This window comes from Varanus komodoensis, unplaced genomic scaffold (assembly GCF_004798865.1).
Source record: "Varanus komodoensis strain SLA01 unplaced genomic scaffold, ASM479886v1 scaffold20_1, whole genome shotgun sequence".
Lineage (NCBI taxonomy): Eukaryota > Metazoa > Chordata > Lepidosauria > Squamata > Varanidae > Varanus > Varanus komodoensis.
Window position 1 is genome coordinate 15,224,749 of NW_025335587.1, and position 23,348 is coordinate 15,248,096.

General features: G+C 50.5%; 1 protein-coding gene across 1 annotated transcript; it reads left to right on the forward strand.

Moving 5' to 3' along the window:
* Positions 1 to 4,631: 4,631 nt before the first annotated feature.
* Positions 4,632 to 23,340, forward strand: CCDC92B (coiled-coil domain containing 92B). Its single transcript, XM_044430469.1, has 3 exons — positions 4,632 to 4,761; positions 13,927 to 13,974; positions 22,583 to 23,340. The coding sequence occupies exons 1-3, from the start codon at positions 4,632 to 4,634 to the stop codon at positions 23,338 to 23,340; spliced, it is 936 nt and encodes a 311-aa protein (XP_044286404.1).
* The last annotated feature ends 8 nt before the right edge of the window (positions 23,341 to 23,348 follow it).

Genomic DNA, 23,348 nt, shown 5'->3' on the forward strand with positions numbered 1-23,348 from the left:
GTTTACGCCCGGGCCGCCTCGCCCCCGCCGCGCGGCCCCCGCGGCCAGCCGCTCCTGCCCGGCGCGCCCGCGCCCGCGCCCTCGCCCTCGCCCTCGGCGCCAGCAGCAGGCGAGGCCGGGGAGGCGCGGCAGCGGCGAGGAGGAGCAGCCCATGGCGCGGCCCTGCTTGCCCTTGCGCGCGCTGCGCAGCAGCCTTTGAAGGAGAGCCGGCGGCGGCGGCGGCGCGGAGGAGGAGGAGGAGGAAGAGGGGGGCCGGCGCGGGGCCGGCGAAGGAGCGGGAGCTCGCCGGCATCTCCCCCAGCCGCTGCGGGGGATCGGCGAGGGCGCGGCGCGGAGACCCCCGGCGCCGCCGGGCGCGCCCCTCGCCCTCGCCCGCCCCGCAAGCTCCCTCTGTGGATGCCGCCCCGCTGCGCCACCCGGAGCCCCCGCTGCGGTCGCCGATCCCCCTTGCGCAGAGGTGAGTCGGACGGAGCGGGGGCGAGCCCCGGGGGAGCGGGGGTGGGGCGCCGAGGACGCCACCGCGGGGGCGCCCCGCGGGCTGCTGCCCGGTCCTGGTGCGGGGCCGCCGTGCCCCGTAAACGGGCAGAGGCAGAGCCGGTGGGAACGGGACCCTCAGCTGCTAGCGGTGGAAGGCACCTCAAAGGTCATCCAGCCCACCCCGCTGCGGACGCAGGCCGCGGAGGACGAGGGCGCGCGCGGGGCGCCTTCTGCAAAGATGGGGCTGCTGCTCCGGCGGGCCGAGGCCGCTGTCCGCGGTCCTGAAAGGACCCGTCCTAACCTGCGCTCCGTGCATCTGTGCAGGAGACGCAAGCTCACGGCAAACCCTCCGGCTGGCTGTCCCGGGCAGAAGCAGGCGAGCAGAGATTCGGCCTCCCGGTTCCCTCAGTGCATGCCCAGGGGTCCTCTCTTCTCAAGCTGCGCAGGAGGAAAAGATGCGACTTCCTGGGCTTGGCACTCACGGGTGCAACACCACCGGTTAGGGGAGGGGGCCGGCTTTGGAGGAAAGCACCCCCTTTGCCCATCCGAGGTCCCACATTCGATTCCCAGCATCCCCCCAGAGCATCTCCGGGAGCAAGCTGGGGGGCTGGGCAGTGTCGGGGAGAGACTTCGTCTGGCGAACAGCAGCACTGAACCATTATCTCCGCGCCTTTGGGTTCAGCCGCCTGCACAGGAGAACTTAGCGCCCAGGCCGGTGCTTCGGCTCTTGTAGCATCAGTGGCAGACCTTGAGGGAGAAACCCCTCCACAGGTTTTGGCTGGGCCACCTGGCGACGGCAGGGCGGGTTCTTTTCTCATCTCTTCCTGACTGCTGCGTATGTACCTGAAACCCGGGAAATCAGCTTGGCCCCGTGAAAGCAAATGCCAGATCTGGCATCTCTGGAAACTTTGCTGCACCAGATGGACACAGCTCTGTTCCCCCTGGAATGAGTCCAGCCGGAAGAGGAGCTCCTTAGCCAGAAGATACAGACGAAAATTGCATCCCCAAAACACTGGGGAGACGTCCCCTGCAATGGAGCGGCTTTATGTCATCTCCCTCGTCTTTGTTGCGCTGAGCCGTCGGTCATCTCTGACTTATGGTGACCCTATGAAGGGAAACGCTCCAGAAGGTCCCATCCATGACAGTGCAAGCTTTCGTAAATTCGGGGCTCTGGAGTCAGTCCCTTTTCTTCCTCTTGCCTTCAGCTTTCCCCAGCATAACAGTCTTCACACAAGCTGATAGCCACTTCTGCCTTGACTGGCATTTGTGTCTGGCCCCGCAATCCTAAAGGCTCTGAAAGCCAAGGATCCTGAAATGCTAAATCCCAGCAGAGGGTGTTATACTTCCGTGATTCCATTTCTTTATTAGGTATTTAATGCTTTTTCTAAAAAGAATGCTATCCATCATTTGAATAAGAGTTCCGAATGGTGCATGATTTATACAGAGCATCCTACAAAATAAATAGCTTATTTATTGAAGGTGTTTTTGCTTCCTACCCCTTAGCTGAAAGGGTTCCCAAAACTGCTGGTATGTGAATTAAGATAGTCCTGCCTGCAGGCTTCGAGTGGGAAATAGCCATGATACAGAAGGAAACGGGGATGGGGAGGGGAGAGGAAAGCATTGTGTTTCTGCCCTGTTCCCTCTCTGTCCCTCCTACTGGAATGGTTGCTGCTAATGCAATATGAGCTGAAGGACCATATAAAAGACAAGAAAATAACCAAACAATACTGGGCATCATATACAATTTGACAAGCTTGAGCACAGTGGTGCTTTGATCTGGCATCTAAACATTTTTTACTTTCCTTGGTCAAAAACTATTTGGAAGACTCACTTCCTTTGAAAAAAGAAACATACGCATGTAAGAACAACTCCATTACATTATTAACTTCTATGGGTTGCCATTGACAACTATGTAACTTATTGTATTGCTGTTTTTAAATCTGCCCAGTTACAGAGGTTCTCTGGGTGGATTACAAAGTCGGAAGAAGAAAAGCACAGTGCATCCATTCACATATATTCCGCAAGGAAAGAAGCCAAGTGCCATGAAGCTCAGCCTGGGTACTTGCATAAAAGAAGCTAGTCAGACATAGCTATTTCCTGTATCCAGCTCTGCACTAGTGCCAATACCCAGCATAGTAGGGCAGTGACCAGGGTCCCATTCCCCACCGGGGTCACCACCGGCCATTCGGCTGCTCCATGACCAGTCCAAAGTTGCAATTAGCAACTTTGACCAGGAGCACAACCAGCCTTAGATGCTCAACAGCTCTTAGGAAGGAGTGCCGTGAATGTTGACCCAGTGCTAAAAAGATGGCAAGTTTGCTGCCAGGAGGGCCTGAGCAGGGAGGCTGTTCCAAAGATGGGGGGGGGGCTAACACAGAAAAGGCCCTCCCCATGTTGCCACCCTCCAAGCCCCCCGTGGGGTTGGCATTTGGAGGAAGGCCCTAGAGGTGGAGCATGGTGTCCATAGAGACTTAATTATGCCAGTGTACAATCCGTGCACACTTATCCAAAAGTGTGTCTTCAGCAAGACTTACTCCCTAGCAAGTGTGCCTTGGGTGCATACTCTCAGGCTGAAATCCTGCGCACATGGATTTTGGAGTTTCTGACTGATGGGTTCATAGCCCTTTCTTCTAGATTTTCTAGACTGCATCCATGCATGAAGTCAGATCATCCGAACGCCAGCTCTCTGCATCTTACCTCAGTATAGGAGCGCTTCCACCGAATTCGGATGTAACCTTACATGCTCAGCTTTCTTCAAAGGCTGTTGCAAGAAATCCCTACTGCCAGAGTGTCCAGGGGCTCTGTTCCATTCTCTTGCTAGGGCCCTTTGTGAAAAATACTAACCTGAGTTTAGGCTCAGGTAAGAAGAGTTTCGTGCATGTGTATGTTTTCTGTTGTTTGATATGTGAGAATCACTCTGTCTTGCACGTTTCCGTATTTTGCTGGTGGCCAGATCATTGAGGATTAAGTTTGAATGCCCCTTCTGGTTTTGCTATGGCTGATAACTAAATGATGCCGTTATCACTTTGATTTTGGAGTCAGTCCCACTGAACTCAATCGGACAGCCTTGTGGAGCAGCTGAATAAGGTTGTGCTTTTAACTGGGGGTGACTTGAAATCCTTAGCTTAATTTAGAGAGGCAGTTTCCCGAAAACTTGGTGCCACTCCTGGAACTCCGAGAACCAGTGATTTAGTGTTTGCCACACTGCCAGATTTCCCACCAAGGTCCAGCAGCTTGGAAAGGGCAAGGGGGGGGTGCTAATTTCTCTTCAAAAGAGGGTTTCTAAGCCCACTGGCTCATCCCCACATTTTGCCAGCAGGCTCAGTGGGGCAGAAGGGCCCACAACATGCCTGGCAGGTGCGTTTTGAGCAATGCCACATTTTCCAAATATTCTCAGGCCATATAGCAGCACTTCCCCCTGCCCTCGTTGCTGCCCATTTGGAGCTGTCTCGCTTTGTGCTGCCTGATGAGAAGTCCGATGCGTCTCAAAATGCGTTGTGCCATTGTGGGCATCACACCTGCTGGTTAGCAAATGTTGTTCCAATACAAAGGCGCTCTGTAGAAGCGTAAAGGTGGGCATCCTAAGATACAAACGTCCCTGTGAATTGCCACACAATGACCCCGGGCTCGAATGGGAACCTCTTTCAATATCCTGGAAGTGTATTAATGGATTCGGTAAACAAAATAAGTGAACCACTTGAGAATTTAGAGCACTGCTGGAAAGAGAAAGGTACAAAGAAAAGACAGCTGTCACTTGGATTTCCTACGGCGGGGTGCAGATCAGTGGAACAACTTGGGATCCCCATATGGGGGTTTCCCCGATCCCTAAGCAATTGTGAAGCACTTCCCCAACTTTTACACACCTTCCCCCGCCCAGCTTCAAATGGGGAAAAGTCTCCCCTAAGTCTTGGCTGCTGACAGTGGGAGCTTTGAGTGCAAACTGACTGGCTTCGGAGTTTTTTAGCACTTTCTGCGTTGGCCTCCGCCCTGCCCATGCGCTCTCCCACCCCACCCACCACCTCTCGCAACGTGAATCCAGTGCTCAGGACGAACAGGGTGCATCAGCCCGGTTCTGCGCACCCTGCCCTTGCTGCGCAGGAAACTCATACGTGGATTTGTATTCCCTCTAGGCTCCGGCAGTGAACTGTGTTGCGATGGAGACGCAGTCCCTGGAGCACCAGATCCAAAGCGTGCAAAGACATATTGCATTCCTGAAGAAGGAGCAGCTGCAACTCCTTCATGACCTGCACCTGGAAATCCTTCGCCTACAGAAGCACTGCACAGGTGAGTCCCAGGTGGGCCCTCTTCTCCTCCATCATGCCCCGGTGGGCAGAGGCCAGCCCTGGCTTTCAAGATGAAATACTGCAATTCCGTCGTGCACCAGATGGGTCTGACCACCTCCTGCACCCAGGAATCCATGCTTGGATTCTCCCCTGGGGCTCCTTCCTTCCAGCATCCAATTTTGGAAAAATGATCCCTGTTTGTGGCTCTTTTGTTTATGCAGACACTGCTTTTCTGGTCGGCATGGCAACATGTGGTCCATGCAATCCCAAGAGGCATGCACTGCCTTGGAAGGCAGTCACTTCTCCATCACCCAAGGTTTTTAAGGAGAAGGTGAATGACTGTGTCCCTGTATCAGGGATGACGTAGCCCTGGAATTCCTAGGGGGTGGACTAGAGGACCTCTGGATACCTCCAGTGCCATGTTTCTTGCAGGAAAGAAAAAGCCATTTTGACCAATGAAATGCATGTGGTCATGAGGTGAAAAGTTAAAATAGTCTTTCACACACAAACTGCTCAAAGGAGAGTAACTCCAGCCACTTGGTCGGTCTAGCTCCTTTTTCTGCACATTTTCCAATTCTGCAACATTCATTTTGGATTTCTGTGAGCAGAATCAGGCTCTGTATTCCAAGTGCCATTGCACCATAGGCCTGGATGAATGCCATCTCCTGGGAAGATTTCCAAGGTAAGGTGGGCCAGAAGGCCAAGTCAGATATCAGGTCTCCAACAGGTTCCCTTCCTGAATGCACTAGGACTGGAAATGAGCAGAGTTGCTTGGAGCTACAAAGTTGGCCCAGGCTGCCTGTACTCTTGCCGAATTCAGTTGAGAGGTCATCCCTCAATTCTTCAGCACTCAGCCTTCCTTATGGTCCAGCTTTCACAGCCATACATTGCAACTGGGAAAACCATAGCCTTGTTTTGAATTGTGACTTGATCCCTAATAGGCAGGGCGTACAGAGCTGGGGAGATCTTGGGAGACAGGGATGCAAAGGTTCAAGGCTTGGGTGTCTTCTGCCCCCATCAGTTAAGAGCTGGGTGGCTGCCCCACAGCAGAGGACATTCACTGATCTTCAGCAGGCTTGTAGAAGGATGGAAGTACCCAAAGTGCTCCATCATCCAAGTGTAATCAGAGATGCCCCGAGTGTTTCTTTATATTTCTTTGTATTTCCTTTGTTTGTAACCATGCTAGTTCCTGAAGCTACTCACTGCTGGACACATATAAGCCAGCCTTCCCCAACCTGTTGTCTCCAGATGTCCTAAATTGCAACGTCCAGGATTCCTGACCATTGCACTGAAGCCCAAAAGATCTGGAGGACACCAGGTTGAAGAAAGCTGGTGTATACCTTTCTGGGGGCTTCTCCAACATCCTGCAAAGGGCAGAGACCCACCTGACCTCCTGCTTGGAAGCAGCTTTCCTCTGCAGGAAGCAACTCTACTAGGAGCCATCCAAAGCCTGAAAGATCCTGATGGGGGTTCCTTGTGAATAGCTTTACTGAAAGTTGGAGATCTGTTGCTCTGTTCTTTTTGTAGTGTCAGTACACCTTTGATCCTCACCTTCAAGTGCAGGTGGGGATCAAAGGTTCTCTACATACACCTGTAGAACATAAGAATATTGCTGGGGGCATAAAAAGTGGTGGAGGTTTAGGAGATGGGAGCCAGATCCAGCAAAATTGAGAAGCTCTGCTTTGGTTGATCGTAGGTATCGGAACCCCCAGTTACTGCTACACAAGAACAAGGAGGCCTAGTGGTGGGCTTTGGAAGGACTGGATGGAAGTAATCTATGGACAGGCAAAGCACTGAGCAAAGCTGGGCGAGCTTGATCAGGAGTTGGGCAACCTTGAGAAGCAGCTTCCAGGATGCAAGACAGGGAGCACCGTTCAGCACCATGGAGAGCTCCCACAAGAGGGACACCACGGCTTCTCCCAGCCTGGCTCTCCAGATGTTACTGTTGTCCATGCTGGCTGAATTTGCAGTCCGAACATCTGGAGGGTGCCAAATGGGGAAGCTGACAAACAGGAGCCTTGGGATCTAGGAAAACTCCCAGGAAACAAGTTCAGGATAGAAGGCAGAGTGAGTCTCTGTAGAACTAGGGGAACCCCCAAGGGAAGACAATTGCCCGAGTCCGAGGAGGCATCCCACAAAAGACAGATGTCATTTCAGCAATTAATCCCAAGCATAATTTCAGGAAGAAACACTCCAGACAAAGAAGACCTAAAGTGGGCCCTTTTCTCCCATAGCTCAAAATGGCTCCCTCAAGAGCAAGCATCTCCTGTGCCCAAATTTCATCTGAAAACCTTAGGCAAGGCTGGGGAGCCGTTTTCGGCCTGAGGTCCAACTTGGCCATAGCCCAGCAGAGGGTGGCTGGAGTCCACCACTCGGATGCACTTCCCACACACTTTCAGAGACACTTGCCCCGCTCACACACAATTGCGTAGCATCGACATGCCCGTTCACACGCACATCCCATTCTGCCGAGACACACCTGCCCTGCCCAGCTTCCTCAGGTGATCCAGATGTATCTGCCGGGGACTGGTTCCTCACACAGGCCTGAGAGAGGCCCCTTTTCTCAGGAATGAGCAGGAGAAAGAGCTTCTCTCTAACAGTAGATTGGAGACACACTTCTCAAGGGAGCTGGGTCTTTTCAGCCTGGAGAGGAGGAGACTCAGAGGGGACCTGTAAGCGGCATGCAGGTACGTGAGGAGGTGCCACGCAGAGGTGGGTGGAGACCTGTTTTCCCCTGCAGAGGAGGGAAGGGCACATTCCAATGGAGCAAAGCTCAGGGAACCAAGATTTAAGGTGTATTCCAGGAAGTACTTCCTGAGGGTCCAGACCCCTAGGGCATGGAATGGGCTTCCAGGAGAGGTGGTTGAGGCCCCATCGGTGAGGGTGTCCAAGGAGAGGCTGGACATGCACATGGTGGGCATGTCGTGAGCGGAGCCGGCTGGAGCCGGGGGTCAGACTAGATGGCCTGGAGGCCCCTTCTGACTCGCTCTGTTTCTATGTTTCTTTCCCTGCCCAGGCAAAGCAAGGGAGCCTCTCCCATCACTGGGTGGTACGAAACTTCTTATCTCTGATGCACTCCTAACTGGACATAAGGCCTTTCGCTGTTTCAGCCTGGAAAGAAGCTCCTGCTGGCAAGGAGCAGCTGATCGGAGACAACACATTTTTCCCAGCTGCAGCACAAGGCTTATCTCAAGTCTGCTGCAATCCCAAGATAAGCCCCTTCCCCTCTCTCAGGGCAGGGTCTGGGGAGGAAGCTGAGAAGATGCACACTGGGCTGGATGGAGACCAAAGCTCCAGGCCATTTTCGGCCTGGGCCTGCCTCTTCCAGTACAAACCGGAAGCAAGAATTGCATTTTCTGCCTCTGTTCTGCAAAACAGAGGGATCTATTTTCCTGCTCACTTAAGAAATTTTGCCTAGCTGCAGTTTCTTTTTATGGAAGCACTAGGACAACTCCCCCCCCCCCCGATTGCACAATCATCGCAACAAAGCAAACATGTGTTCCTAAATGACAAACGAGAGAGGCTCTATTTTCTCAGTGCCTTCCCTCTCCATTAATGCATAAACAGAGAACTCGTTAAAGAAGCTAATGCACCACATCCATTTGTCCTCCCGCTTTGCTTGCCTGGCCATCGTGCACATTACAGATAAAGCTTCCTGTGTAGGAAATGTTTTACACATTATGTACCCCAGAATGCTTGCTAAGCTGGGTGGGATGCTAGTTATAGCCGAGGGGTTGTTGGCAGGCTTGGATGTGCAGGAAAAGAGGGATATTAATTAAATAACAATAAAGCAGGAAAGGGCACAAAGCCCAACACTTCAGTCGTCTCTGTTTACCATCAGGACTATTTGTTCAAAAGTTGCAGTATCTCTGCTTGGTAAATCATTGCCCCATTAAAACATTTGGAGAATGTTGGTAGTTCAGGGAGAGTTGCAAGATCAGCCTAGTACCCTCCAGATGTTTTGGATAGCAGCTCTCAGTGTTCATGCTGGCGGGGGCTCGCAACTGTTGTGGTCTGAGATACTGGATGGGAACCAGATTGGAGAAGGCTGTGGAGAAGGTTGGGGTTCAGCTCCGTCCTTAATGCAAAATGATCGAGGATGCAACTAACTGGGAAAGGTTTAGAGAGGACAGTGAAGATGATCAGGGGCCTGCAAACCCATCCGTGCAAGGAAAGACAGAAGATCAAACTACCAGGGCAAAAGCCTAGCTAACATACCTTGGAGAAGCATGTTTCCCCTGGTAATTCCACATGCAGCAATTTTATGAACATGAGCAGTCACAGTATGAGATCACATCATAACTTTCCCCCTGATTTTTTTTTAACAAGGAGAGCAACATGCGATTCTTTCACTTGCAAACCAAAATCCTGCAGCTCTGAGAGGACTCTACCATGTTGTTATACAAACACAGTTGTGTTCTGTGAGCAGTTATGAAAGAGATGTGTAAACTCATCTCTTCTTGTCAACCAATATTTCTAGATGCAGGTTTTACAGGAAGAGAAAAGCTGTTAACATTGGTAGAATGAGTCATTTATTGGAATTCATCTGACATAAGCAAGAGCAAATTTGGCACATCTCCCATCCAGCATAAATACATGCCAAAAGTGCCCACTCCCCATTCCCACCCACTCTCATTCTTTCTGCATTTCCTGGAAGAGAAAACTCCACATTCCTCTTTTAGAACCTCAGATAACACATTCGGTTTGGTTGCTGATCAATAATAAAATGCAAGAAATCCATCAACTTGATATTTCTCTGAGGAAGGCAGAAAGGAATAAAGGAACGCAAGAACAGCCATGCGGGATCAGACCAGTGGTCCAAGCAGTTCACCTGGTGGCAAGCCAGCTGCTCACCAGATCCCTCAAGAAGAATGGGTACAAGAGTTCCCAAGGTCCCCAGCAACTGCCAGATGCAGGCATGCCACATCTGGTAAAGGAGGAAGCTCATGGCCAGCACGGCTAGTAGCCATGGATAGCCACCTCTGCCATGAACCTCTTCAGTCCCCTTTTTATCCAGAAGCAGAAACACACACATGGCACCTGGGAAAGAATTCTTGCATGGCTCCCACAGGGGGAAAATTCAGTGACAGAGAAGAACAAGGAGCAAGAGCAAGGAGCAAACACCCATAAGGGGATCTCAGACAGAAGGTGGCTGGGAGATCAACTCAAAGAGTCGAAGCCCCAAGAGCAGCAGCTGATCTCTTTTCTCTCACACCCTGCCCCCCACAGGCACCCAATTCCTATGGGTTCTGGTGCAAAAAACATAACATTATTTCCGGCGCATGCTGAGTAGGAAGAAAAGCTGCTTTTAAAGGAAGCCATTCCTGAATCTTTTAGGTTGTTAGATGCAGAGTCCCAAAGCCGTGTGGTTTCTTAGCAGCCTCTGCTTGGGGCAGCAAGGTCACTGGGGAAGGAACGAAGGAGGTCAGCCTGTAATCCAAGAGGTAAGATGGTCACGTAAGTGCTGCCATTACATAATCACAGGCTTATCATTCGCTCCGATGCTTCTGGTCCCTCCAGGGATTAAATTCCGCTCAAAGTCAGCAAGATTTCCAGAACTGCCTGGGCTAATTTTGCCCTGGTCCCAGGGCTCACGGGAATGAGAGACTCGCTTGTATCAGGCTATTCCAATCCAACCCTAAATCTCCTGGTGGAAATGCTAGGATCTTGTGGTTGGAGCCACCTTGCATACATACTGGATGAAGACCTTGGGGGTTACGGCCTTGCATGCAGAATGATCGATATGAAGCTGTGGTTGAAGCTGATCCAAGAAGATAGCAGAACCACCAGTCTGATGTTCCTCCAAAAGCCAGTTTGTGTTTGCAGCAGAAGCTGCCTCGGCTGAAGCCGTTGGTCCACCAAGCTCCAATGCTGACTAGTCCAACTGGTGGTGAGCAGAGAATTCCCATCAGCAGCCCATCCATTTCCCTGCCTTATCTCCCATCATGGATCCCTGCCCCATGCAACTTTCAGGCTTACCGGGATCAATGGAGGCTCTTAAAAAGCTTCACTGCATGGAAGGAGGAAAAGCTAACCCTTCCTTTCCCGACACTCATTTCCCTGCAGAAACTCACCCTATCCCCAGTGCAGTCAGACTTATAAAAATGGTGCCAATGGAGATATTTTTTTTCCAGTAGAAAAGAGACATCTGGTGATCCAAGGTGCTGGGCCATCCCCAGGGCTTCCCACAAGGGGACTATTTAGCTCTTAAGGAGAGCAGAACAGGAAGAAGAGGGTCAGGTGAGAATAAAATGTAGGAGGTGCGATGCAGCCAGCACTGGAAATTTCTGACACCTCTCATGGTCCTGGGACATGATTGTCCATATACAAATGAAAATGTTTCAGCTGCATCCAGTTTTAGGGTGGAAACACATGGAGATATGCAGTTTCCAGAGACACCTTTAGAGGAATGTGTAGTTTGGCTTGGTGATGGTACAAACGTCTGAGATGGCCTTGTTGCTGAGCTCATGTTCTCACAGTGATTCACCCGAGATAAGTCAAAGGCTGAACCTGAATCGTGTGAATAACCATCCCATGTATACCATCACACATAAATGCTACATTTCTCCTCAGCCGACCTTTTCCTCAGGGACCTGAGATGTTTCACTGTGTTCCTAATTTGGAGTTGTTTTTAGCTGCAGAGAGAAAGAAAAAAATGTCGTGCACTCCCTGATTTCTAATGGGATGGCGAGAGAGATGAGAACGGATTTCTAGTAAATTGTAAGGCATTCTCCCTGACGTAAAGGTTTCTGCCGTTGTTCTCATTCCCCGAGGATCTTCAGAGAGGAAAAAAGTGATGAACATATGAATTACTTTCTCAACATTCTGGTGCCATGCAGCAATTCTCCAACAAAGAAGATTACATGAAACAGGAAAGCCCATTTTAGCGAATACCATGAAGAAATATTACAGCTCTTTTCCACTGGCCACCTTATGTTTCTAAATGTCACTTCCCCGTGCAGCTTCCCTGTCATTCTTAATTTGATGGCATCCTATTAATTGCCTCAGAAATGTCAGGTTTGGCTAAAGAGAAACCAAAGAAAAAGAGGATTTTGTGACATGTGCCATTTTTGCTCACTGGTTTTGCTTTAAACTTGTTGTATCTAATTTTGCTGAGGATGAGCCCATTATGGATACTGGAGGAATCTGGCCTAGTAGTAATCCGCGGGAGGGAGAGGGAGAGGGAGAGGGAGAGGGAGAGGGAGAGGGGGGGGGGAGAGAGAGAGAGAGAGAGAGAGAGAGAGAGAGAGAGAGAGAATAGCAGGAGTCAAGAATCAACAATTTCTAGCTAAAAAGTCAAGAATCGACATCAGAGGGCAAGGATAGGTCATGGCTAGTTCCAGGGTGGAGAGGAACTTCTGGCATTCCAGATGTTGTAGGATTCCAACTCCCTCAAGGCTTCTCCTCCATGAAGATATTATCCAATCATGTTAAATTCTTCAAAATGATGACATCCAGTGGAAGGGAATTCCACTGGTCAACTAGGCACCATCTTGCAATTCTGTGCACACAACTCCAGGTATACTCCATCGAACTCAATGGGCTTTAAACTCTGAGTGGCCACAATACGATGACTCTGGGTGAATTGGATCTTGGACCCCAGATCCAGTTAGGGGAGGGGGGTTCTCCACATGAAGAACATGCTTGGTAGTAACATCCCCCCCTTGAGTTACCCCTGTCATGAGGTTAAATGTGGTGGATGCTTCTAGTAGCAGATTTAGGATTTAATTATCTGTCAGGTTTTTAAAAAATGGCACTAATTTCTTGCTGTCCATTTTTTACGTATGCTGCGAATGGTGTGAGAAGAAGCCCCTGGATTTTCCCATTGCTTGTTCAGTGGACCCCGTGCCCAAAAGGGGTTGGAAGAGTGTCGTGTTTTTTTCTGCCTAGCAGAGAGCTCTGTGCCCCAGTAATGTAACCACCCCTGGGAACTGACCTGTTTTTGCAGGACTGGAAATACGGACAGCGAAGAAAAACTAGACAGCGCGTTCTCCCAGCCAGGCCGTGTGATTTGCCATCTGCACCAGTTTCCAGGCCCAGCTCAAAGTCAAACCCTAAATAGTTCTAAAGCCCTAAAGCAGTTCAAGTGTAAAGATTTTCTCCTGCTGTTCTGGAATGGAGCGTAATAAAATTGAGGACCAGTATGATGCTGAGTGCTGGACTGGAGACCAAAGAAATCCAGGTTCTAGTCCCCTCTCAGCCATGAAGCTCATTGGGGGACTTTGGGCCAGTCCCAGATGCTCAGCCTGTCCTACATCACAGGGCTGTTGTTGTGAGGATAAGGTGGAGTAGAAGAGTCCTGCTTTGGTTCTTTGCCAATTGTAAATGCATCACTCTCATAATGAAGGCTCGTGAAGCTTCTTTGCCAGGTTGGTCTCCCCAACCAAGGAATTCCAGTTTGGAGTGGGTGGCAGGAGGGACAGGAATGCACAGCTGACTCCGGACTGTGAAACGCAGCATGCAGGATTGCTCCATGTGGGAGGCCCAGACTGTCTCCCCAAAAGGTCTTCGAGTGTTGTATTTCCAAGCCCCACCTACCTCCACCCCCTCCCAAAAATGCATCACCTAAAAGATGCACTCTGCCCGACTGCCTCCGGTCGTTCTGGACAACAACTTGCATCGTTCTCAGCCACTGGCTATGCTGATGTTGGCTGATGGGAGTCAAAGACTCTGGTGGGACACCAGGCTGGGAAAAGCCGAGTTAGAAATCTGTTGGGGTCGGATCCAGGTCTTAGTTTGGGCCTGGATTGTGTGGCCTGCTTCAGCCAACTTCTTCCATGCTTTATCTCCCCAGTTTATCCATCTGCTCACTTACCCCCCACCTGTTGTTCAAGCCCCACCCACCTCCAAACTCATTGTTTTGTCAACCCCGGTCAAAGCCTTGCAAGACCACATCAAGGCTTGAACTGGGAGCCACCGTCCTGATAATTTCAGCATAAAATTATCCCAGGAGTAGGAGACCTTTTTCCATCACGTCGGCATCTCCTTGGGGGTAATCTCTGGAGCTGAGGCCAAAGCACGTGAGGTTGCAAAGTGGCTGGCCATCTTTCTCCTGAAACGAGCTTGAAGGGGTAACCCCTCACCCGGCATCATCCTACTGCGTCTAGAATTAGAAATCGTTGCTGTCGCTGGCACAGATGATGCAACTTCTCTCTTTCTCTCCTAGAGCTGACCCACGATCTCGAGATGAAGGAATTAGAAGCCAGGCAGCAAGGTAAGACAAAGGGGTTGCCATCAGCTCTCCTGTACACACCTCTTCTGTGCAGTAACAACCCAAGCAAGCTTTCACATTAGCTCAGTGAAAGCCTGGAATGTTTTGCACGCAGAAGGCAGGACCAGATTCGTGCAGGAATCTTCAATACTGACATGAGTTCTAGATGCGGATTCTCCCTGGGAGACTTTTTGAGCCAATGGAATATGCGAGGGTCACCTGAAGTTGTAGAATACTTGACAGCCAGTAACCAGAGCTAAATGTCTTGAAATTATTTGCCTTTATCCACTCTCCAAAAGTGTATATGTTTGGCGCAGTCCTGACTCTTAGCCTTCCGACTCCAGTAGGGGGCGCCAAATGAACACCCTACCAGCTTCTACTGGTCTAGCATGGCTTCATTCTTTACCAGCACTATGTGTACACTAAGCGATGGTATTGTTTGAAAGATTTATCAGTGCAGGTTGGAACAAGCAGATGTCACAAGCCTTGCTGGGTGGCTGCTTGCTAACACCCGTGGAAAAAACCCTGCACCAGTACAAGAGGAGTACCGGCCTTTTTCTAGGTGAATTATTACTGTGCATGCAATATGCATGATTTCTCGAATTAAGGGTGTCACAATCAAGTTTGAATTGAACACCTTTGTGCTCACCTTCTTTCCCAGGCTTGGCAGTGACCAGCAAGTGAGCCTGGCAGAAATCAAATTCACAAACACTCAGCATCACGAACGGCTTTTGTGCAAGTACATAGTCCTTTGTGCAAAACACACAACTTTGCAGAATGGGCAAACCCTTGCACAAAGAATGCAAAGGTGGATAGCTACATGTATGGAGGCAGAAGTCTGTTTGAACTTGCGACCTGCCAGACACTCACGCAAATGTCCAGTGTGAGGCAGGCTTGAGGAAGAGAGAGAGCAAGCAAGAGTCCATGGAGCCAAGCTGGGGAAATCTGATGGACTTCCAATCCCAAGCCAGATTGTTCACACATCCCTACTTAAAATCACAGACGGTAGGAAGCAATCCTGAAGGGCATTTGGCCAATTTTCACGGATGTAAGAAATCCACCACAGCTGAGCCCCAAACAGATCCGGCTTTGATGAATCAGCTCTGAAGAGGGAAAGGGTCATGGTCCCACTGTCAAACTGGTCACGATTTCTCCTAATGTTCCCTCCTTTGACTTAAGCTAGCAGTGCACAGGTAATTTGAGAAACTGGACAAAAGGAGCTTGCGGGGAACCTTCTGGGTGGAGCTTTTGCCCTCCTGCACCCCACGTCTCACTGGTGTTACATGTTCTCTTGTACCTACTTGTTCTTCCCAATCCAGTCTTTCAGAAAGTCATTCTTTGCAGCTTGTTTTAGCTGTTTAAAACTTGTTAATGTTTCCTTGACGTTACGGTGTTTTTATTGTATTTTGTGGCCTGGTTTTTATGAATTGGTGTGAACTGACCAACAGCTTCAGCTATGGGGTAGTACAGAGATGAAATAAATCATCGTCTTTGTCATCTCCCGGTAACTCATGTTCTCTGGGGGAACTGCAAACTGTTGAAAAACTAGAATATTGTATAAGTTATTAACTGCACTGGTTTTTTCCCTAGTTTATATTTTTCTTATTCTGTTAGCTACCCAGAAAGCCCCATGGGCTATGGGCTGGTATAAAAATGTAATAAATAAATAACAACACCCCCTGCCATCCTGCTACCACCAGAAGGAAGGTTTTTGTGGTTGCTGGCCCTGATCCTGAGCAGCTGCTGCTTCTGTTAACGTTTTGAAAAATGTAACCCATTCAGGGTACTTGCGTGATAAATGTCCAGCTACATTCGAGTTCAAAGGCATCCTTCAAAATCTCTTTCCCCCACCTCCTTCCCATTAGGGAAATGCTTGAACAGGCTCATGTTGCAGAACAAAGGGGCTGCGTCTGGTAAATCATAAACCTTGGAGTCTATTGGTGCAGCCCTATACCAGTGGCCCCCATTGAATTCAATGGGACTGAACCCAAGGTGAACGTGCATGGGATCACAGCCTATGATGCTTAGATAATTTGTATATCAGCTTTCCTTCCATAGGTGTGGGACTACAATTCCCATCCTCCCCAGACCACTTTCCCAGGGACAACTCGGAACCAGGGGGACTGCCATCTAAAGCCTTTTTATTTCCCCTATGTTTTAAGCCTTGACTGTTTTAATATGGGTTTTATTGTTGATTGGTTAAGAATTGGACTAGGATGCTGTGTTCTATTCTATTTTGTCTTATTGTTAAACTGTCCCAAGACCAAGGTAAGGGATGGTCTAAAAAAAGTTTTAAATCAATAAATAAAACCCATCTGGAGGACACCAGGCTGGGGAAAGACTGCTTTCCATCATAAGGACTAGAAGCTTAGAGAGTCCTCTGCGGAATACAAGTTGAATAAATAAATAATAAGCAGACGTCCCAGTTCAGGCCTGGCGAAGTCTGATCCGTGGAGAGGCACGGAAAAGGTCCCAAGATCTCTATCGCTGGCAGAAGCTCTTGTATCGGGGCAAGCAGAACAGCAGGCCTGCCTCACCTCGGCCCCAAGGCAAAGGGCGGGTCTGCCGGCACTACAAAGATAGTTGAGGCTTAGACAGTGGCAGGAAATCTAAGGTGAATGGAATGCTGAAGGAAGTCGGCCTCAGCAAGACCAGCTGCAGATTTATCCCTCCCTTTCTCCGGCCGCGCCCTGGAGGAAGCCTCAGCGCCCACAAAAGCACGCCTTCCAAACTCCAGCCCGCAGCTCTCTCCAGGTTGCTTTTGTGGCACCCTCCCAAGGGCTCAGAGCCATCGCATGCTTCCAGCCCTGGAGAAAACCTCAGCACATCTGCAGGATGGGAAAAAGATCCGTTTGAGGCATCCTTCGCCCTGGGGCAGGAGGTCCTTCCGGTTGCACCAAGCCTGTTGCCCTTACCCCCTGCTTGGGAGCTGTGGCAAACAGGGCAGTGGCCAGACTGGTCTCTCCTTGGCTTGGTCCTCCTCTCCTTCTTGGCTTGGTCCTCCTCTCCTTCTTGGCTTGGTCCTCCTCTCCTTAGCTTGGTCCTCCTCTCCTTCTTGGCTTGGTCCTCCTCTCCTTAGCTTGGTCCTTCTCCTCTTCCATTTCCAAGCCATGGGATGGATCTGGTACACAGCAGCTCTGGAGACATCATTCCAATACCTGCCTTTTTCTGGGTGAATTCTGATGTGCACGCAATGTGTACGATTCCTCGAATTAAGGATGTGACCATCAGGTCTTAATCTGTCACCTTTGCACTCACCAGACTTCTTTCCCAGGTTTGGCCGTGACCAGCAAGCGAGCCTGGCAGAAATCAAATCCACAAACACTCGGCATCATGAACGGCTTCTTTGTGCAAGTGCGTAGTCCATTGTGCAAAATACACGACTTTGTGCAAAACACGCAAAACTGCAAACGACATATATGGAGGCAGAATTCTGCGTGGAAGTCGCTTCAGTCACACTCTGGAATGAATGGCATTTGGTTCTTTTATGGTTCCTCTGGGCTTGGTTTGTTCTTCCTCAACCCTTTTGACTTTGTGCAAAACACGCAAATCTGCAAACGACATATATGGAGGCAGAATTCTGCGTGGAAGTCGCTTCAGTCACACTCTGGAATGAATGGCATTTGGTTCTTTTATGCCTCCTCTGGGCTTGTTTCCTCAACCCTTTTTCCTGCTTGGCTGGGCAGCAAGGCCCAGTGGAAAGAGCAAGAGCCTTGAGAACATCTCCACCCGGGAAGCAACAATGGAGTGGAGGAAACACTCTTGGTTCATCGAGCCCGGTATGGTCACCAGAAAGTGTCCACCACAGCCTTGCAGAGTGGCCGGCAGCCTGGACCTTCCAGGGACAGAACCGAAGAGCTGCTCCGAGGAAAGCACCGTCGAGCTATGGTCCTTCCATGCTCGCAAAGAACGAGGTGGGACGCACACGGGTGACAACACCAAGATGACTCAGTGATGCCTAAACGCCTAAGTGGAGCTGAGCAAGCCCGTGAGGAAGAGGGGTGAACGATGCATCAGCAAGTGCCTTTCATCACCGCCCTCTTTCGCGGGGCAACTGAATCACTGGCCATCCCCAAGGGAGGGTCTCCCTTGCACCCACTCCCATGGGCTCCTTGCCCACACAGCTCTGCTGCTTATCTGCTCATTGGCTCTCCTGGCAGTGGATGGGGCAATCCGCTAAAGCAATTGCTCCAACTTGTAGCAGTGGTTTAATTCGTCCTCCTCCCTTGCAGGTCTCCCGAGGATCCACTCAGAGGAGGTGCATTACAGCAGCAGCATGAAAGGGAGTGTATAATTTTTGGAAAGGTTTGAAGGAAGCGACTGACTGGAACACAGTTGGACAAGTTTGTGCATGGTTAATCCCCGCTCTGAATGGATTTGTGTTACAAGAGAAGCACTGCTTTCCCAGAGCTTCAGTGTGTTTGGAGATACTTCAAATGAAAATTGGAAACTGCAGCGAGTGGACTTGCCACCCACTTACTTTGAGGGCAGGCGAGTCATGTGGGATGGGCGCTGAAGGGCCACCCAGGTGGCCTCCAAGGGCCAGGTGACACTGGGGCACACAGAGGCACACCCTCTGCCATCATTCGATTCCCATCTCATGTGCCGTGTGGCCAACACGTCACCCAGGAGCCTTGCTGCACAGCACACTGGTTTGGGAGGTCACGACCTCTCCTTCACAGGGGCTCTCTGAACTGGGACTGGGTGGCATCAAACTGGGTGGAGTAGCTCATACCATGGAAGACAGTATGAAGATTCAAGGTGATCTTGACACATTGGACTGAAAACAACAGGATGAAATTCAGCAGGGACAAGTGCCAAGTTCTACACCTAGGAAAAGAAACCAAATGCCTCATTACAAGGTGGGGAATACTTGGCTCAACAACACTGCAAGTGAGAAGGATCTTGGAATAGCTGGAGATCACAGGCGAAATATGAGCCAACTATGTGATGTGGCTGCAAAAAGGGCAAATGCTATTTGGAGCTGCATCATAAAAGAATCTCTTCCAAATCCCATGAAGTTCTGGTTCCCCTTTACTCAGCACTGGTTAGGCCTAATCTGGAGTCCTGTGACCAGTTCTGGGTGCCAGAGTTTTAAAAAGGTGCAGACAAGTTGGAAAGGGTCTTGAGGAGGGAAAAGAATGATCCAGGGACTGGAGACGAAGTCCTGGGCATGTTTAGCCTTGAGAAGAGAAGACTGAGGGGAGACAGGAGAGGTACCGGAAAGGTATCGGAAAGGCTGTCATAAAGCATGTCATGAGTGGAGCTGGCTGGAGCCGGGGGTCAGACTAGATGGGCTGGAAGGCCCCTTCTGACCTTCACTCTGTTTCTATGTTTCTGAAGTAGAAGATCTCTTCTTGATCATCCTGGAATGCAGGACACAGAGAAGAGGCTCAAGTTCCAGGAAGCCAGATTCCAGCTAGGTATCAGGAAGAACGTCTTGACTGATGGAGCAGAACGGCAATGGACCCAATGACCCAGGGAGCTTGGGGGCTCTCCCATTCTGGAGGCCTTCAAGATGCAACTGGACAGCCATTGGAGGGGGATGCCTTGACTTGGAGTCCTGCATTGAGCAGGGGGCTGGGGACCCAGCGGCTCCTTCCAACTCCACTATTCCAGGATTCTCTGATTCTGAGATCTCTCAGCGACATGGTAGCTGGGATGTGGACCGGGTGACCTCCAAGGTCCCTTCCAATTCTATGGTCTTCTAATTTTTTGTTACCCTCCAAACATTTTGAACTTCAGTGGCCAGGAGTGCTGAAAATCCAACATAAAGCAGAGCTTTAGAAGGCTTCACTGTAATTTTATCCAGACTCTCTAGACCATAGACCTGAATCCATCTGGTCTGCTCTTGGGTTCTCAGTCCCTGTCAAAGACACTTTGCTTGTGGTGGGTGGAAAACCAGGCAACTTCTTTGAAGCACCCCAGGTCAGGTTCCAGTTCAGGAGCGAACAAGGGCAAAGTTACGGGCTTGTCAAAGAGATTTAATAGAGTGATGCTGAGGGAAATAAAGCCGCAGACGGCAGACATAGCTGGGCAAAGTGAGGGTCAGAAGGCGGTCAGCGATCGACAGGCAGATTTGGCACAGGGCGCAGATCCACTGGGGCAGAGAGATTGCATCGTGTCCCTGGAAAGGCAGTTTCGGTGATCGAATGACCCCTTTCCCGTGGAGAAGCGGTGCAGAGACGGTTGCGTAAAGCTGAACTGCATGTTCAGAAGGGTGACTCCTGAGTAGTCGTGTGAAGCCTTAAATCAGCAGCTTCCAGGAAAACAGGGGAGATGGAAAGCACCCTTTTATCTGGCACGGCTGTGTTTCCTTGGACACCCGTCTGCGTTGGCGAGTGTGTGAGCTCAGAGTTAGGGGAAAGCTGATGGGGCAGGGGGAGTCTTCGTCCCGCAAGCCCGGAGCACGTCATGGCTTTAATCCAGCCCTGGTTGTGAATTCTGCTCCCAGTGCAGGGTGGGAGAAAGCAGTGCTTGGATGCTCTGGCACTTCAGCTCCCATCATCTGCAGCCAACCCGAGTCATGGCTCAGCAGCGTCTGGAAGGGTGCAGGCTTTCCCACACACCCTTCTCCCCTTGCATGCTGACTCAGCTTCTGAACGTTGAGCCTCTGCCCCTTCTGGCCTGGCCCTCCTCTTGCTTTTTGGTTGCTGTCCTTACCAGAGTACTGCTCCCGCAGGCTTCATCCTCTGGAACGCTGAGCAAGCCCCAGATATTGTTGGAACTTGCCCATTTACTGTACGGTTCACCAGAACCTCGATCTCAGCAAGGGCAGGCCGGAAGCATTCGGGAAAACCCATCCTGGGAGGGATACATGAAAGAGAGGGGAGGGGAGATTTAGCCTGGAGAAGTGAAGGTGAAGGGCTCCCCTTCACATATCCACAGAGCTGTTGTGCAAAAGACAGAACCAAGGTGGAGGAAAGGGGTGGGAGTCTTAATCTTAATAAACCTTCTGAACAAAAACCTGGGATTTGATGACACACTTGATGGCCCTTCCTTTCCCCCATGGGCCACCTGTGGAAGCAGTGTGGCATCGTGGCTAAAGGGTGGACAGGGATGAGTTCAAGTCCCCATCCAAGCATCAGACTTGCTGGGCTGGATGGCTTTGGGCCAGTCGCTGACTCTCAGATTAAACTACTCACGGAGTGGTTACGAGCAAAGATTGGGAGAAAGAGGATTGGCGGGCCGCCTTGGGTCCTTTGCAAAGGTGGGACACCAAGCATTGCAAGTAATAATACTTGCTTTACTCATGGGGAGATCCAAAGAAAATCGGGCAGTCTGTCACTGGGGAGTTTAGCTGGTTATTTAGCTGCCATGGCAAAGCTTCTAGGACTGAAGATTGATGGAGTGGCAACTGAGCAGGCTGTTCTGCCCAGCTTAGGAGGCGGATGTGCTCCGTTCTGCACAGCTCTGTCAGACCTGTGGGTGTCGGCGATGAAGAGAACGCCTAGCAACTTCTCACATTCAGGGAAAAAAAGCCTACCATGGATTAAGAGCCATGGGCTTTGCAAATGCCTCCATCATTTTGCCCTTCCCAAAATACGTTGCCAAAAATTAGCAGCAGGTTGCTCTGGATTCTCTGGTGTGACTTATGCTCCAACAGAAAGATACCGGGATAATCCTAGAAGGGTCTGCCTTGCCAAGAAAAGGGCGGCCCCATCCCAGAATCTGGCTGCGCGGGAAGAGCCATAAGAGGTGGAGGCAAGCAGGGAAAACTGCACAGATGCTGGGGAAACCACCAACTGATCTGGGGTTAGGGGAATGGCAGTGAGAAGGGAGGGCCTGAACGCCCAGATCTTGCTCCAAAGCTGCAGGTTGCCCTATGATTGCCTACACCAGAACTCCTGTGCTTGTTTTAACATATGAAGCCCTAAACGGCTTGGCCTCTGGCTACCTAAAGGGGGGCCTGCACCCATATATGCCTACTCGGCCTTTAAGATCAATGCAGGGGGCCCTCTTGTATTAGTCATCCCTTGAGAAGGGTAGCTGCTAAGAGGAGGGTCTTTTCTGCAGCCGCTCCCAACATCTGGAACGCTCTCCCCAAGGAGGATCGCCTGGCACCTTCTTTAGACCCTTTCTGTGCCAGGCAAAGAACTACCTCTTTAAAAAAACATCTATTGTTGCCACCTAAGCTTCAGTTGTATTAATGTGATTTTATTGGGTCTTACATTTATATTATCTTATGTTGTCATTTTATTGTTTCATAATGTATTTTAATTGTCTGATGTTATCCACCTAGAGATGCCATGGGAGAAATGGGGGGCATGCAAGTGTTTGAAATAAATATCAAATTTCTGCCAGATTTCGGACAATGCAAATTTTGGGCGAAGTGAACCAAATGCCTGCATTTTCTTAGAGCATCCAACACTTCTAATGCAAGAAGCTTCTTGGAGCTTCCTTTCTAACAGCTGAGGCACTTCCAGACAAGGTATAAAGGATGTGAACTCAGATCTGAACCCTGCATTAAAGCTATGCAGCTTCAGGTTTAGGAAGAGTTGGAAATGATTTCCTGAGGTGGGTTAATTTCCTAAGACTGAATGCCGGGAACTTGTGCTTTGGAATAATAACTTGCTTCTCTGTTTCCTTTCCACTTTCCTTGAAAATTTAGATATTATTGACCAGGAACTGGAAGAAAAATGCAAGATTATGGAAGCCCAGTTGCAGGAGAAAGAGAAGGACAACCTGGAGTTGCGCAGGGAGCTGAGGCATAAGGAGAGTTTGGTAGCTGCCCTTCGGTCCAACCTGAGGAATAAGGAGCGGAAATTCCTGGAGGAGCTGAAGAGGAGAAGCCACCGGGTGACGGTCCTTAACACGGAGCTGCAGAAGGAAACGGAGGCAGCTGCTTACCTTTCCTTCCAGCTGCACTCAACCAAGCAAAGACTTCACAGCTCACGGCAGAGCAATAAGCCCCCTCCAGAGAGACCAACTGAGAAAACCTTCCTTCCTCAGCCCTGCGGGGAGGCCAGGCCCAAAAAGCGGACTCCGAAGTCACACCCCCGCCGGCACGCTGCCAGCTCCTTCCACAGCAAAGGGGCCTTCAAGGACTTGCCCTCTCGGGACAAGCTAAGCAGCTTTGAAGACATCGAATCAATGCCTGACCCAGCCCTTTTTTTATACACGAAACGGCACCATGCTCCAACTCCCCACCTGAAATCAGAGCACCGGGCTTCAGCCTTGTCCAGCAAAATGGCGACAGACCAGAGCCCCCCCAAAGGGGGCAGGCAGAAGGCAGGTCAGCAGCCCCACCAGGACCCGGCCGAAACTGCAAGCGCCATCAGAACTATGGGCAAACCTAAGCCATCTTCCAAAGGGGAGCAACGCAAGCAAAATGGCACAAGCCCCCCCACTTCAAAAGACACTGAGTAACGGGGGCT